At 44.7% G+C, this 15,879-nt stretch overlaps 1 protein-coding gene across 4 annotated transcripts in view; it reads right to left on the reverse strand.

Annotated features, from left to right (window-relative positions):
• The window catches only part of Atp2b4 (ATPase plasma membrane Ca2+ transporting 4), a 90,483-nt gene continuing 74,604 nt past the window's right edge, over window positions 1-15,879 (reverse strand). For 2 of the 4 annotated variants that reach the window (XM_020176115.2, XM_020176114.2), the window contains 4 exons: window positions 15,220-15,327; window positions 13,232-13,408; window positions 9,735-9,885; window positions 4,371-4,532 (listed from right to left, as the gene is read on the reverse strand). In XM_020176115.2, coding sequence (XP_020031704.1) covers window positions 4,507-4,532; window positions 9,735-9,885; window positions 13,232-13,408; window positions 15,220-15,327 — 462 coding nt within the window. In that variant the 3' untranslated portion in view covers window positions 4,371-4,506. Of the gene's footprint in view, window positions 4,533-9,734; window positions 9,886-13,231; window positions 13,409-15,219; window positions 15,328-15,879 lie in introns of all 4 variants that reach the window. The other 2 variants (XM_020176113.2, XM_020176112.2) reach the window with 1 other exon arrangement.

Here is a 15,879-nt window from a genome sequence, read left to right on the forward strand (position 1 = left end):
TTACAAGTGGGTATGGGTTTTTTATTCTCAGTGCATGGCAGTATTGGTTCTGCTTATCAGCGAAAAAGCTTTATTGGTTCCAAAAAATGACCCCTTTTAAAACTCCTCTTCATCCCGTCTCAGTGGAACAACACATCAGATTTGCCAGTTTATCAAAATTTTTCCCCTAAGAACCGTATAAATACATGCAAAACATTGTACATAGAGCTTAAATAATATCAAAATGCAAATACAGATTGGGTGCACTGTTAAGTTGAACTGCAAATTATGGTAACACACACAAGGGTATACATTGCTTTGATATCACCATTTGCTTGTCATGCAGACCACAATAGTCAATCTTCTGATTTTTTTTTTGTACAAAAATATCAGTGCTTGTTATACTAGTTACCAAAAAGAAGAAGAAACTCAAAATTCCTACCTGCGTGCTAATTTGAAAAGAACAACATAGATAGATCTGCTGCCACATATATATGGCATATTCACATATGGCATATATACATATGGGGAGAAAACATGAACCAAAGGCCGATTCAGTTGCAGGGAGCTCACCTCCCTCTGCCTCCCCTAATCAAGAGGAAAGGGGATGGCAGGTATAACTGCAGGGTTGGGAAGATAAAAATTCTGGCACTGAGCTAAATGGAAGGGTATCTGGTCTGCTCCGAGAGTCTAGAATGGCTTAAGAATAGCAGATATTTATAACTGCCCACCACCACCAATGCAGTAGGGTGGTCCCTAGATATGAAAGATGAGCAAATATGCACATTGGGATGGTGCCATGGGTGGCTTCAATTGTAAGGCAAGGGAAGCAGGAAAGAAAGGAAGGGATGCATTAAGAGGGTTTGTGTCCCTCTGGGTTTTCGGCAGTGAGGTAATCATTCAGATGTATCTGTGTAAACTCTCCTCTGAAGCTCAAAGAGAAGAAACCCAAACACTAAAGAATCCACAGGGCCCACAGGGATTTCCTGGTGGTTTCGCTCTTAATACCTTTTGAGATGGAAGAGTTACTTCAGAGGACAGAGGACACCTATGGGAAGGACCTAGCTCTGAGACTATTGCCCAGGGCTGGAACCAGCCGTTGTTTTTAAATCACACATAGCTCTGTCTTCTGTCTAACATATCACACAATATCTTCCTAGGGGAAGAAAGGAATTACAAATCAGATTCTTGCACAAAAACTCACTAATGGAAAAGTCCAGGGGGAACAGGAAATGGAAGAAACAAAACATGCAAATCCCAAATCAGTTCCCTTACAGATCCAGACTGTCTTTGGTACCAGTCTGACAGCTAATTCTTCAAGAAACACAAAACCAACATAAGGCCCTGATACCAACCGCCATGTACCAAAAAGCCTGGCAACCCATCTCTGTGGGGGCTGGGGGTACACGTCCAATTCCTGGCAGTTGCGAACCTTCTTGCTGGATGTTTTCCTATCAGTAGTTTACTACCTGTTTTTCTAGGCTTATCAAGAGAGGAACCTAAGATGGTATTTTCTCCTCCCCATCAGACCCTTTTCAAACTGAAAGCACCATTTTGGGAAAAGCATTGTTAGTTTAGGCCATAGTCACCACTGCCAGTTGGATCACTGAAACTGAATAGAAAAAAACATAAAAAACCATATGGACAGAAACACTTACTCAATTCCATATCAACAAAATTTATATTAAAAAAGTCTAGAACCCAACAAAAATTTTCCCCTAAGTATAAAGATGGCTGTTTGGAGAAAGGAAGTATGGTGTATTGGTTTTTTACAACCAATTATAAATATACTAAGTCACTGTCATGTCAAACAGCTGGTTATGTGCTCCCTTCCACAGAGTTAGGTGACGGCACTTTATCTCAAATCCTTTAAACAAAATACATATGGCTGACTCAAAAATATCAGTTTCTGATCTAAAGAAAACTATATATTTTGCATAATATTTCTGTATTTTCTCTCTTACTATGGAAACTAGAACACACACACACACACACACACACACACACAAAATCGTTGACTTTAAAAAAGTAGACATGAGCCCTCAGGGGTATCCTATCAGGCACCATGAGAGTCTTTAGGGAACAGGAATGGTAAAATGGCCTCTGAAGCTTGTTATTGGCTTGCTTTTTAAAATGATCTGAGGTAATAAAAGACTTGACAGAATTAAATCTTCCAATATACTTAATAAATATATATATGTGAACACCTGACACCTTGGGTGAGCTATTCGTCTCCCCCACCATGAGTATTTAAGACAGAGAAAAGATTGCTGAAGCACGTAACCCTTACAAAACCCAAATCAGAGCTGTTTTCCTGTTTCCTACAGTGATGGGTTATGTAGTCATGGATGTGTTCTCTACTCATTCTACCTTGGATAGCTCAAGTATAAGGAGTGAGGGAGGAGGGATCCAGAAGAAAAGGCTAGAAGTAGACAGTTTCAGGTCATCTTCTTCTCCCAAACCGAAAACTGGCAGTTCTTACGGGCCTCGAGTGTCCTCTTCTCACTCCCATCAGTCTGGAAGTGTGTGGGGGGGAGTGCTTCATTGATCTAATGCGAGGTGAGACTTGGGGACATGGGTTAGCGCCATCTACACAGAAGAGCAGGGAAAACCATGGTGCTCCTGGGAATTTGGCTCTACCTTGTCCCAGGATGGAACACTTAAGCCTCCTAGCAAAATCCTCAACCCCTGAGATGCAAGTGGACTGGGGATGCTCTGAGCAGTGTTCAGGGCGAAAAGGCACAGGACTTTCCTGGGCAGCAGCTGGAGTATGTGTTGGGGAGGGTTGGAGTGGGGCATGCGAGAGCAAGAAGAGAGGAAGTCAGGGTACTCCCCAGCGTGGGCTTGTTGCTCCTTGAAGTCAGCACAATGTCACGGGAGCCTCCCCCTTTGGATATGTGTTCAAAGTCAAAATATTTGTGCAAGACTAAAGATGTATGGGACACAGCAAAGAGTAGAATTAGGATTGTGAAGGGAATGACAAAGTGAAACCCAGCACCTAAGCTCGAGGTTTCTGATGCTTACAGGGAGGTTTTCTTAGATACTGCTAGAATGGCTCTTTGGCCTCTTCCAAGGCTTTTTAACACTCATTTCTCCCAACAATCACGTCCTGCCCCAGAGGGGTCTTGGAAGATGGCTTTGAAAGCAGTGGCCACCCTATGGGGAACCCTTTGAGAGTCTGCTTCAATGGCTTGTCTTGTCGTAGGCCTGGCAGCTTCTGGTCCTCAAACTCCAAATGCAGTAAGGAGGTAGGGTCACACCCAATTCATTCTTTTGCCACCTCTTTAGGAATAGGACGAAGCTCAGGCCTAAGGTAAAAAGCTATATATCACACATACACCAGCTTCATAGTCAAGGCTGATCTCCCTGGCACTTAAAAGCCACACACCCCTGACAAGATGGCAGTTTAGATGTAAAAGCTAACCTGGAAACAACAGGGGACTGTTCTTACCAGCTCTTAATTGCTTCAAGAGGATCCTTTTAGCAAGGAAACCTGTCTGTCTCCAGATCTAGAACTAAATTAAGTGTTCTATTGGGGCCAGAAGGGAGAATGGTTGATTCAGTCCATCTGTATCCTTTCTCTTAACTATCACAATGAGAGAGAGAGAGAGAAAGAGAGAGACAAAGAGGGAGAGAGAAAGAGAGAATATGAGAGAAGCAAAGAAGGAAGGGTCACGCAAAACCAAAAGAACCCTGGGGAGGACTGACTGGAAGGGCAGAAAGAACTAGAGGTGTTCAGGTATAAGTTTTCAAAATGGGAAAAAAATGTTTTTAAAACAATCACTACACTGGCTGATTTTACACCTTCCATCCCTACCTCAACACATTTCATTTGTGAATATTTGTCTCTCTCTGAACCCTTAATTAGCTTGTAAATGGCAGAGACTCATAGGATGAAATCTAGAAGCCAGAAGATGGTGACATGTGTATAAACACCATGGAGAATTTGGGTTGAGATTATGCTAGGATTGTCGTCACTTCTTTAAAAATAACAAATGACACACCTAAGGAGTAGATTCTACCATTACTTGCCTGGGGTTTGACTGGGTCCTGCTACAAACCCCAGCTCAAGTTTAAGTTGAAATCCTTGTAGGTCTGTGCTGTTGCTTCTTCGTGGTCAGGTGGGGGTCTTCACACACTTGGGAGCAGCTGACATGACAGTGAAAAGTCCCATCGTCACCTTGTAGATGGGATAGGTAAAAAAAGGAAATAAGAGAAAGCAGGGATGGGAGTCAGAGAATGAAAGTTCAAACTGATGTCTCCAGGCTTTGCAGGGGGCTGTCCGAATGAGAGGCAAAGACCTGCACTTGATTGGAATCCGCAGCGTTGTTGTTTTTGTTAGCATGTGGAGCGGCCTCACCATCCAACAGAAGCACCCTTGTCCCAGTCTTAGCATCCTTGCTAAGGTCCTCCTCGTGGCTATGCTGGGCGGGTGTTCGCGGAAACTCGTCATCGAATTCAGGGGTGGCCATGAAGTTGTGGATGGATTGTTGAATCTTGGACTTCGGAATGACTCCGGGGAGGGAGCTATGGAACACTCTGACCACTCTGATCTATACCGGGGGAAGGAAAAGGACGATGAGAAAATAAGGATGAGAATTGGCCAGCAGACCAAGGAACTAGTGGTTTGAGGAGAGAGAGAGAGAAAAAACAAAACAAAACAAAACAAAATGCAAACTATAAAACATGACTGCTCAACAACCAAAACCAAACATGAAAGGAGAGATCATGGGACACTAGAAATATCACAGCTCAAATTTCAGGCACAAGGGTGGGGTGAGTGATGGCAAACAAAAAGGATGTTTCAAAGCTTGCTTTAAAAAAAACTAGAAAACCAAAGCAAAGTTAGCATTCCCAAACAATCCATTCTTAAAATGAAACAGAAAACAAAGATTCATTAGTTCTTTTTTGATAGAGGGCAGGACGCTGGAACCAGGTGCAATGCAAATTAACAGCCAAACTTAAAAGATAATTCACTCAGGTGGATTTCTGTATTGAGGCCAAACATTTTGTGAATGTGGAATGGAAAACTTACACATTGAAGTTTTGTTAACTGTTTTAAAACTCTCAAAGAGCCAATATATACCAATCTTCACATAATACACATTTGGTGACAAGCAACCACGGATACTGTGCAGCCAGGCAGACAAGCCAATTTTCATTCAGTAGCATGCAGGAAATTAAAACTGTCCAATTTAATAATTTGCCTGTTCAGTCAGAAGACAGGCATATATTTATATCCCACAACCTCCACCATGTCCCCTCCTCTCGAAGAAAGCAGAACTCCATTCCCTCCCCTAGAAGATGTGGATAAAATACAGATGTCAAAAGATGCCCTCCCCCGCCTACTGAGGAAGACCTGGCTCTCATGACTCAAATGCACATCCATGTCTCTGATCCATGGAAGTGGTGCTCATTCATGCTGCTTTTTTCCAAATTATGAAGAGGAGTCTGATCTTGCACGGAGAAGGGAAAGTCTGGGAGCAGGAGAAAAACCTAATCCAGGAGGCAGGCTACAAACAGGCAGCCCTTCTGATGGGAAAGAGGAAGAAGATGGAAGAATGGAAAAATTTGCAGTTTTACTGGGCAAAGGGAAATACATTGCCCTGTGTCAAAGTCCTCGTTCTACCACACAAAAAGGAAGGAATTCAGTCAATTCAGAGGCAAGAGGGAAAAACTGACAATAATCAATCCCTGGGAACAGCTTTTGCTTATCCACAGGCACCAACTCTTTTGGCAGTTCTGCTTTTCTGAACTGTAGGACTCCCTGGAGTGTGGTTTAGAACCTAGGGTGGTAGAATTGGGATGGTGGGGGGTGGGGAGCTGGGTCCTGGAGACTGGAGAACGTGGAAAGATAAGTGGTTGTAGGATAGTTTTGTTTTGGGGAGGTGACCAATCTTGGTCTTGTCTAAAAATCCCTCCCTCAGAAAAGACATGGGAGTAATGCTGGAGAAACTGTTAAGGTGGGAAGGAGGATAAGGAGGAATGGGGAAATGTTGAGGCAGGGCACCCCTTTCATTTCTCTGCTGTTTAAGCAAAAAAAAAAAAAAAACCGTATTTTTCTGGAGAAAAGACAAGAATGGGGAGGTAACAGAGCATATAAAAAGTAAACCAAACAAACTGGCTGGATTTCCTGTCCCAGTACTTCCTATCATCTTACAGAAGAACTTTCTTTCTTTTTCTTTCATTTTATCGTTTTTACATTAGAACTTTCAAAGATACTACACAATGCAGCCTCACTATCAGTACTGTGGGTTCCTCTTTTCTGAAGATTGGGCTACTGCTGGCTAAGGCTTTCCTTACCTTGCCCCTCTCCTCCACAGCCTGCAGATCCCCCCAGCGTGGAGGTTCCCTGAGCTTAGAAGGAAAATGACTCAACACTTTGGCTAAGAAGACTCAAGGAAACTGGGTACACACTCACCATACGGAACAGAAGGTGTGGACCCACTTTTCCATTCTTCTATGATTCCTATTGCGATCTGATGGTGAGTTTTACCCATCATATTGCCTTTGCTCCAGATCTAGGTGAGAGCAGGTGGAAAGGAGGCTCTATCTAACCTGCAGGAGGTCCCAAGATTCAGTGACCTACATCAAATCTTGGAGTGAGGTAACTTGGATGAAATGAGCCCAAGGTCAATGCCTTCTCCTTTGGCCCTGGTACAGAAACACTGACCAAGGGAGGGTCCAAAGCCATCTCACCTCTCTAGGAGCAATAACATAGCCCTCATTTTTCATATTTTTTTGAGATCTTAAAATTTCTTTCTTTTGGTGGCACTGGGGTTTGAACTCAGGGCCTCATGCTTGCTAGGCAGGCACTCTACCACTTGAGCTACTCAACTAGCCCTGTTTTGTGTTGGATATTTTCAACATAGGGTCTCATGAATATTTGCCTGGGGCTGGCTTCTAACCTCCATCCTCCTGATCTCTGCCTCCCAAGTAGCTAGGATTACCGACATAAGCAATGGGTACCTGGCAAGATCTTAAATTTCTAATGAGTTCTAGGACAGCAGGTACATTTATACCACTGATTCATTGTCTTCTATATTAGTGATGTTTAAACTTCCTGCTTCTAAATACTTTATTGAAACAATTGTATGTAAAGTCCATCATAAAATATATTTAAAAAGATTAATGTTAGAATGAGAGCCTATTTGTTGGTTTTTCTGTCACCTGTTGGGGTGACCATAACACTGTTATAAATAAACAACTGAGAGAGATAAAAGTGAATTAGGGATGGGTAGGTGAAAAATACAGAAAAACACTGTTTGGGTGGGGGGAGCAAAGAACAGACATCCAGCTAGACTGCAGGACTTCTGGAGTTTAGAGGAAAACCAGGTACCTGTAAGGGAAGCTCAAGTGAAGAGGCACCAGAGAGCAAGGGAGCAGCACCAGGCCCCAGGGGGGTGGAGAGAAGGATGGGGGTGGGGAGGGAGGGTTGAACCAGAATACTGAACTCCAACACCGACTCAAAGAACACATGCTGATGAACAGTCGCACAAGGTACCACCACCAACTCACCCCAAGGTGCATGGGGCCTGGTGTGTGAGCAGTGTGTGGGAGAAGGCAGGGCTAGTGAAGTGGTGTGGTGAAAGCTGGGCACACTCTTCACTAAGTCAATCAGCTCTTCTTTCCCTGAACATTTTTTTTTTCCCCCCCAGAAACATCTCTTGGGAGCTGACAGCAGGGCAGTTCTTTTGTGGCTCATGGGCCCCAACCGGGCTGGGCCTCAGATTAGGAATGAGTGTAAAGTCTAGTCTCTGAAGCTCAGTGAGTGGTCAATGAAGAGGCCACTTCACCAACTGGAATTCTATCATTTTCTTCTCCCTTTTCAGAAACCAGGGAAGGAGAAGGATTAGGGCCTCTCTCCGGAGGGAAACCTTAGCCAGTTAATTCAACTGGAATTCTGGAATGGGAAAGAAGGGCTTTAAAATGCATGACTGTAACTTCCAGGACCTCCAGATAAGAAGTCACAGCTGGAGAAAGAGCAGGCATGGCCTGTCTCTCCTCTGATTTTTCTAGCCTTTTTTTTTTTTTTTGTGGTACTAGGGTTTGAACTCAGGGCCTTATACTTGCTAGGCAAATGTGATACCGCTTAATGCATACCCACGCCCTGATATTTTAGCCTATGAGGGTTTGGCGCACAACCTCTTCTAGCTTCGCTTTAAGAGCTCACTGGGCTCTGTCTTCTGCTTAGTCACCTTCTATCGTCCACTCACTAGACACTTGACACTAACCCTTTCTACCAGAGAGGGACGATCAAAGAAGGACAGAAGCTAGTTAGAAGGAGATGGCAGAACTAGGAGAAGAAAGGAATTCAGAGAGGAATATGGAAGGACTAGAGTGAGAGGTTCTTAGATATTTGCAGGGTAAGACTTATTTAGAATTTTCTTGCTTACCTTTGGGCCTAAAGAAATAATATGTATCTCCATCAACCCTACCCCTCATATCTCACACAAGGACACTTACGATTGCTAAAAAGAAAATACAAATCTAAATCTGATCAATCTGCCCAGTTCACCGTCAATACAATTACTCATTCTTCATCTTTCTCCCCGGGGTGGGGTGTGGGCTTTTGGGTGTGGGGAGAAAGGAATATTTGAGGTTCACAATATATTTAGTACAGGGGAATTCCTTTCCCACCTTACTGGCTGTCCTCTCTCTCTCTCATTTGGGGAAGGTAAAATGGTCAGGAATAAGGAGGTATCAATAAGAGTATGACTATCTGTCAATGAGAACACCAGGTCTTAGGTTGAGAGTTGACAGCATTCCAACCAAAAGGCTGGCAGGAAAGGGGTTCCTAAACTTTATGTGTAAAATAAGTGACAAAGGGCTGGTTGGTAAAATGATTCAACTAGAGAAGGGGAGAAACAAAAATAGGTTCTTCTTCAGAAACTCCTAAAATTTTTTTTCTTTCTTTTTTTTTTTTTTGTGGCCCAGGCTGGCCTTGAACTCTTGATTCTCCTGCCTCAGCCTCCCAAGTGCTGGGATTACAGGAGTGGACTACCACGCCCAGTCTAAAAATTTTAAATGAAGAAAAAAATGAGCTGTTTTGAAACTTTCATGTATTTCTCCTACCCATGTGAATTGATTCTTTTTTTTAACTTTTACTTTTTTCCAGCTATTTTTTAAAAATTAATTGGTTTAAAGTCCCTGAGAAATAAGATAACAGGGATATCTATCCTTCTATGTCTGAGCTATAACAATGCTCAGTAGCCATAGGACTTTTATTACTAAGAAAGTTCAGTATCAGTTTCATTAGGACAGGTCCCCTGGAAAAGGACCCACAGACTCAGCAGTTCTCTTTCTACCTTCCTTCAGGGGAGCTCAAACTTGCTTCAAGAGTCCCTGAGTTTTCATTCATCCTAACCCCACATCTAAGCTTAGGAGACAGAGTTTAGACTCAGAGGAGCAAGAGGAGAGCAGAAACAGCATATCCAAACAAAGCAAAAACCAAAGCAAAGCAGAAACGAACTCAAGAAAAGAAAGAAAGAAGCAATGCAGAGGAACAATCAGAAAACAGGACTATTGTTTTTAAAATGATTAAGGTTTAATAGCTTTCCAACATTGAAAAAATAATAGAATAAAAGAACACACAGCCTGGTTTGAGAGTGGGATTTTTGACTTTTCTTCTCTTAAGTCAATGAATCAAAAGGAAAAACCAAAAGGAAAAGGTAACCACGGTTGTTTAAAGTGGATGCCACGCGCTCTCTTGTGGTCATTTTAGCAAATCATGCATCGTAATAACTATCACTCACTGCCCATAGGAGGAGATGAAACGGCAGCAGAGGTGGTGGGGGAAGGTTTGCCTGGTGCAACTGCTGCATAGGATGAGCTAGGACCCATGGTCTGGCGCTTTATGACTCCCTTAAAAGTGGCTCCCGTCTGGAATGTGTTAATAACTTCGATCTGCAAAGAATCAGAGAGTGAGACAGCTTTGCTCCACAGTCAGAGAGAGGAGAAGGGACGGACAGGAAGGCAGGGTGATGGAGGTCTGGGGAAGGGGATGGAAAGCAACAGAGAGAGTCCCTCACACACACAGTGGGGTGGGGATGGGAGAGAACGTTAATTGTGTGTCATACTTCACTTAAAGAACATCTTGCCATGGAATTCAAACCCCCAGCCACAATCTGGTTTTCTCTTTCCTTATAGCTTAGAGCGGGCATTTGAGGTGTACAGGTGTTTGAGGGTCTTGAAAACTTAAAGGGACTTTTCCCACCCGTCACTGCTAACAACTAGACTAGAGGCTGGCAGCATATTCATTATTTTGACCTGTACTCTTAAAAATAGGCATGCAATCTGAGATACTAGGCAGACTACATATTACTGAATTTCAAGGCTCAAGAATCTCTAAATCAATACGTATTTTTGTGGCTTTTCCAGGAAAATAACTTATGTGTTTAAACAAAAACAGAGCAGTGCAATGGAGTAGCCCACACATAGACGGCCAGGGTGGAAAGGCCCCTGGACCATCAGTTGCCTGACTCATCCTCTTCCGGGTGTCTTCCCTGAGATCCACTTCCTCTGGCTGAAGTGGAGCTCAGGAATCCAACGGCCAGGCCCATTAAAGAGAATGCCACCATACTGTGTTAATGCACTAGCGATCCTGAGATGGCTGGCAGAACTGACAGAAACTCAGTAGTTACACAGGGGGAGCAGGCAGGAGGAGACGTTGGTTGTTGGTGGTGAGCAAGCTACAGCTCCATGCCCACCCATTGACACAGTAATTAATGTGATTCGCTTTCCAACCATGGCTGTGGTCTGGGAGCCTCCATCGAATCCCTGACCCTAAGTAAGAAGCAACAAATTGAAAGAGATTCCTTTATCCCTCATGGTTCTGTTGGAATCCTCTTAGAAATACACACATGCCTAATTCCAGGGGCAATCCCCCAGATGAGCAGGTAAGGTGCTAACCTCATTACTCTGACTGACTCATTCCCGGGAGAAGATGCGAAGCAGGTGTCTTATGAGTCAGACAGTTGTTCTTATTTGTAAAGTTTCTAGAGAAGCTTGGATGTTTTTAAGGTTAGTGTCCAGATTCAGATCAAAGTCTGAGCTAAAACACCCCTACTTCCTCACATTACCCACTTTTCAGTTCCAGAGAACCTAGGAGCCTACGTCTGTAGGAGGAAAGGGTTTCCAGCTCTATGAAGAAGGGGCTGTAGAGACACCCTCCTTCATGCTCAGTAAGGTTATAAGGTCCAACCTCTGCAAAGAAATGGCATTCAGGCTTACCTCTCCCAGATTCCAGCCTTCACATTCCTCAAACTTCTGCTCTCTAGTGCCTTTAGCTCCCCCTATACTAAAGGGTAAAGGAGAGGGGAAGAACTGCCTAGAGCAAGGGGAAGGGGAAATCCCAAGCAGGACCAGGCCACAGCCTGGCAACGCTTCCCGTTCCACATGTAGCAATGAGAATGATAAGGTTCAACTGTGAGATGGCAGGCGTCTTTGTGAGAGCCATGCTGAGGCTGCAGGGGATGTCAGGGACCTCAGTGTCTAAGGTACTCATTAGCATATTCAGCCTCATCTGCTGGCAGAGTCACGTGCCTACTGGAACAGCATGGATCAGGCCAGCGGCATCTTTAACAGGTCACCTTTGGTATGGTTTTAATGCATTCTGGCCCAACTGCCTCATACTCCAGCGGGGAAGGGAGTGTACCTAAAGTTATGTAGGCAAGAGACAAACAGAGAGGAGGGAAGTTTAGGGAATGGGAATTGGCAGAGGAGGGGAAGGAAGACTCATGAATTTCAGCCCCCAGGAGAGAAGACTGGCAATGAATGAGGAGGTACTGGAATGAGGGAATCCTGGCTAGGAAAAAAATCACATAGTAGAAGAGGAGGCAGGTGATCCTGAAGGGAAGAAAAGCAAAGAGGTTACTTTGAAAAGAGCAGACCCAAAGGAAAGTACTGGGGCTTTAGAGATGAGAGCCAAGGCACCAGGTTCTATGGGCACCTGATGGACTCAATGGCCCGGATGGTGGGGTGGGTGGCTGTGGGAACTCTGTCCACCACAGGGCAGTCTGCGCAGATCTCGCTGCAATTTCCTTTCCTGGGAGGAGGAACTCAAGAGAGAGGAAAGGAGCCCCAGCATTCTTCTACTTAGATCTTTCCCACTTTTCCATCTGTTGACTTATATCTGGGAGATGAGTTCCTACCAGGTAAGTAGTTTGGAGTATTTGTTTCACCTATCTTCTCTGGTGAGGAGGTGAGGTTGACTATGGAATCTTAAAAACTATTTGCAAGACCACTTTGTGAGAGTGAAACATTTTGGGGTTCTTCAGCCAATCAACAGAGAGAAACAGGCCAGTGCTCTGGAGAACACCTGTGGAATGGTCAGATTCTGAAGATGGGGAATCCTGGGAATAAAACAATAAAGGAGGTGGAGTGGGAGCAGGGGAGGAGGGTTACCAATGCCTAGGCCAGCTCACCTCCCCCAGAATGTAGGTACAACTGATGTATGAAAAGTGGGAAAAGAAACAAAAAAATGTACTGTAGGGCAACAGGCAAGGGACTTATGAGCACCTTCTACCCCATTTCAGAGATTACAAGAAGGGAACAGTTTAAGGAAATGCCAACTTCTTCCTTTCTGGTAAGTAAGTCTGAGAGCCTGTAGTCATCTATAAACACTTACCCATCAAAGTACCCACCATAGGCTTAAATTTCAAGTGGGAAAGATGTAAGAGGGCGAGTTTCTGTTACAAAGACCCCTCCAGATAACCTCTATTATTGTAACAGCACATTAAATGACTTCTGTGGATGCTGGCAGAGGGATGCGGTTTACTTCCTCCTTCTTTATTTTTTTTTCATTTATTTATTATTGATTGGGGGTGGCTCTGTAGCCCAGGCTGGCCTTGAACTCATGATCCTCCTTGCTTCAGTCTCCCAAATGCTGGGATTACAGGTGTATGCCACCCTGCCTGGCTTTGCTCCTTTGGGGCTATTTCTTACAAGCTATCTTGTGTGGGAAGCTTGCCCAGCCAACATAGGCAGGGGAAGTGGACTTTAAGCCAACCCACAGCCGAAGGACTCTGCTAACAGTGGCCCATGGTTAGGTCTGCTGACTATTCTCTAAGAGGGGGCCCATGCAGACACCTCTGTCTCTACTACCCCAAAGCTAGGGAGTTAGAGCTGCTTTTTAGAGGTGGATCTAAGGAAGGTGAGACATGCTGACCTCCAAGAACTGGCACTCTCCTAACCATCTCCACCATGGGGAGATTTCTTCCCCCAAGGCAAGGCCAAGCCACCAGCACAGTACCTGAGTCTGAATACGGTTCAGGCCTCGGAACCAGAGGATCTGACCACGGCGTAGCTCCATCTCTGCAAAGTCAATCTCATCCATCCCCTCGCCATCGTGGGTCAAATCATCCTTGATAGTGCCATGCCCAGCCTCCTTCAGGAACTTCAGGGACTGGGTCGGTATTGCAGAAATGACCTGAGAGCAGATGAAACAAAATGGGTGCAGAATTGGGGAGAAGAGCTGTCGGTATACTCAGGCCCTTGGGAGGTTCCTCTACCCTGTCATCCTTCCCACTGGGAGAGCAGCAAGGACAAGTACCAATTTGTTCAGGAGGCATTCACCAGGTGCCCCTAGCTGTCAGGCTCTTAGGAAGGTGTCTGTGTTTATGGACACACAGAAGAGAACTTATATTTTAATAACCTACCAGCCACCTACTTAGTCACATACTTCCTCTTTTTCTGTCTCAGCTATTCCTTTCCATGGTGCTATCTTTTGAGAGAAATAGAAGAATAATGCATGGCACATAGCAGGGAGGGGCAGAGACCAGGAAACAGATGTGGGGAGGAGAAGGGCACATGGCACATATATAGGTGAGGGGTAGAGGAGTTGGGAGAAAACCAGCCCCTTCTCAAGTCACCACTTGTGAGGTAGCTCCAGTGTTATAAAACGACAGTGAGAGGAGATATATGTTTTCTTGGTCTTGGGGTAGGAAAGATGGCAGGACAGCCCCTGAAAGAAGGGGCACATGAGTATTAGCAGAAGACATAGACCAGAAGGTTGGACTTGCAATTCAAAATATATCACTTGGTGAGCTCAGGGCCAGTCGGAGAGTCCTTTATAAGCAAGATGAGGAATAGACAGGGCTCAGATGGGATAGAGGAACTTCACAGGCAGTCCAATGTGGAGCCAGGAGGTTTGGAATGGGAAGAACGATGTTCTGCTTTTGGATGTTGGAAGGAGCTGCGGTGATTGGTTAAGGCCTCGTGGTCACATGCAAGGCCAGACTCAGAAGAGTCTCAAATAGGTGAAACAACCCAAGGGTAAAACTGCTTTTGGGACCTACTGGTTAGCAAACTTTAGCAAGTTTAGGGTGGAGGAAGCAGGTTAGGCACTGGGATGGGGATTAATCAGGAAAGCATTGAGTAGTGGTGAAACAATCAGCTCGTCTTGGGGAAGACCTGCAGCTCCAGGCAGGGCTCTTTGGGGCCCTACTACCCAGGTGGTGGGGTACTAGGGGAAGGAGTGAGACCCTTTTCACACTTGACATTACTGTTATTAATATTAATATTCATTGAGTACTTACAAGGTATTAGAGATTGTTTTTTCTGTGTAGTAACTAATTCACCAATTAACAACTTACAATGACCCTGTTATCCTAAGCTGAGGACACTGAGGCACAGAGTAAAGGATTAAGTACCTGCCCCACAATGACTCAGTTTGTGAACAGGAGAGAACTGGGATCTGAACCCAGTCATTCCTAGTCTATGCTCTGAACCATATGCTATCCTTTAGACCTTGTGAGTATGAATTTATCTCAGCTGAGAGTCATGCATTCAATTCAGATAAAACCATGATGAGAAGCAGAAGGGGCTGGGAGCCCCAAATGATGTCAGCACTGCTGCATCATTAGAATAAAAGATGAGTGCTGTTTTTTTCTTAAATCATGAGAATGTTTATTTTGTAAGACATGTGCTGTGTAAACTCTTCTAATTCTAAGACCCTTAGGGGTTTTAGCAAAATTTGAGTGAAAAGTTCTATGTGTGTCTGAGAGAAGCTAGGGTTTTGCCAGCTGCCAGGCATAGGACTTAAAGCTGTACATTGATGGGTGATGATCACTCTGTCATGGTACCTCTGAAATGGAATGCACTTGAAAGCTTAGGTAGGAAGGAGAGTGGGAGACGGAGAAGGCGGGGATCCAGAACCTGGCATCACTGCTTGTCCCATTGCCCACAGAGGAGAGCAGTCTGCAGTCTCTGTAAACGTACAGGCAGCCAGGCCATACTCACCTGACCCCACAAAAGTTCTCCAATCCCGATGAAGAGACACCACAACCACTGGGTCAGGCTGAGCTTTGTACAACTGAAGGGTTTACCCCCAAATTCCACAATGAAAACCTAGAACAGAGAAAAGGACAGCTCACTATCAGGGAGGTGACCAATAGGTAGCTAGCCCTCCAGTTATGGCTACCAAAGCCATGTCACCTCCCTGTCCAGGGTGGCACAAGTTTTGATTTGCTTGCTAAGGAATAGCAAAAGCGAGATCTAGAAGGGGAGGAGGGGCATTAGATTCAGTCCCTATATAGCATTCTGATGGGGAGACACTCACAGTCACCATGATGATGTGATGAGAATTAAGTAAGGTCTGGCAGAGTACAGGGAGCTGGAGGCTTTCTGTGACTAAAGCCAGTGAATGACAAAGAGAAGACACAGCACTAGAGAAGAGGAATCGGGAGTCGGACTGAGGCATGAGATAGGAGTTCTTTGGTTGTGTGGCCTACTCATAATCCCTTGTACCCACAGATGGTTTAGTGTACCTCTGAGTAGGGCAAGAAGGAAGGGGCCCCGTCTTTTCACCACCAGGCCACCATGCCCATGGCCCTAGTTCCAACAGCAGAAGCCCACGCCATGCGTACTACATCAATTACACATGCGCCAGCCTATCTTTTC

This window comes from Castor canadensis, chromosome 11 (genome assembly GCF_047511655.1).
Source record: "Castor canadensis chromosome 11, mCasCan1.hap1v2, whole genome shotgun sequence".
NCBI classification, from domain to species: Eukaryota; Metazoa; Chordata; class Mammalia; order Rodentia; family Castoridae; genus Castor; species Castor canadensis.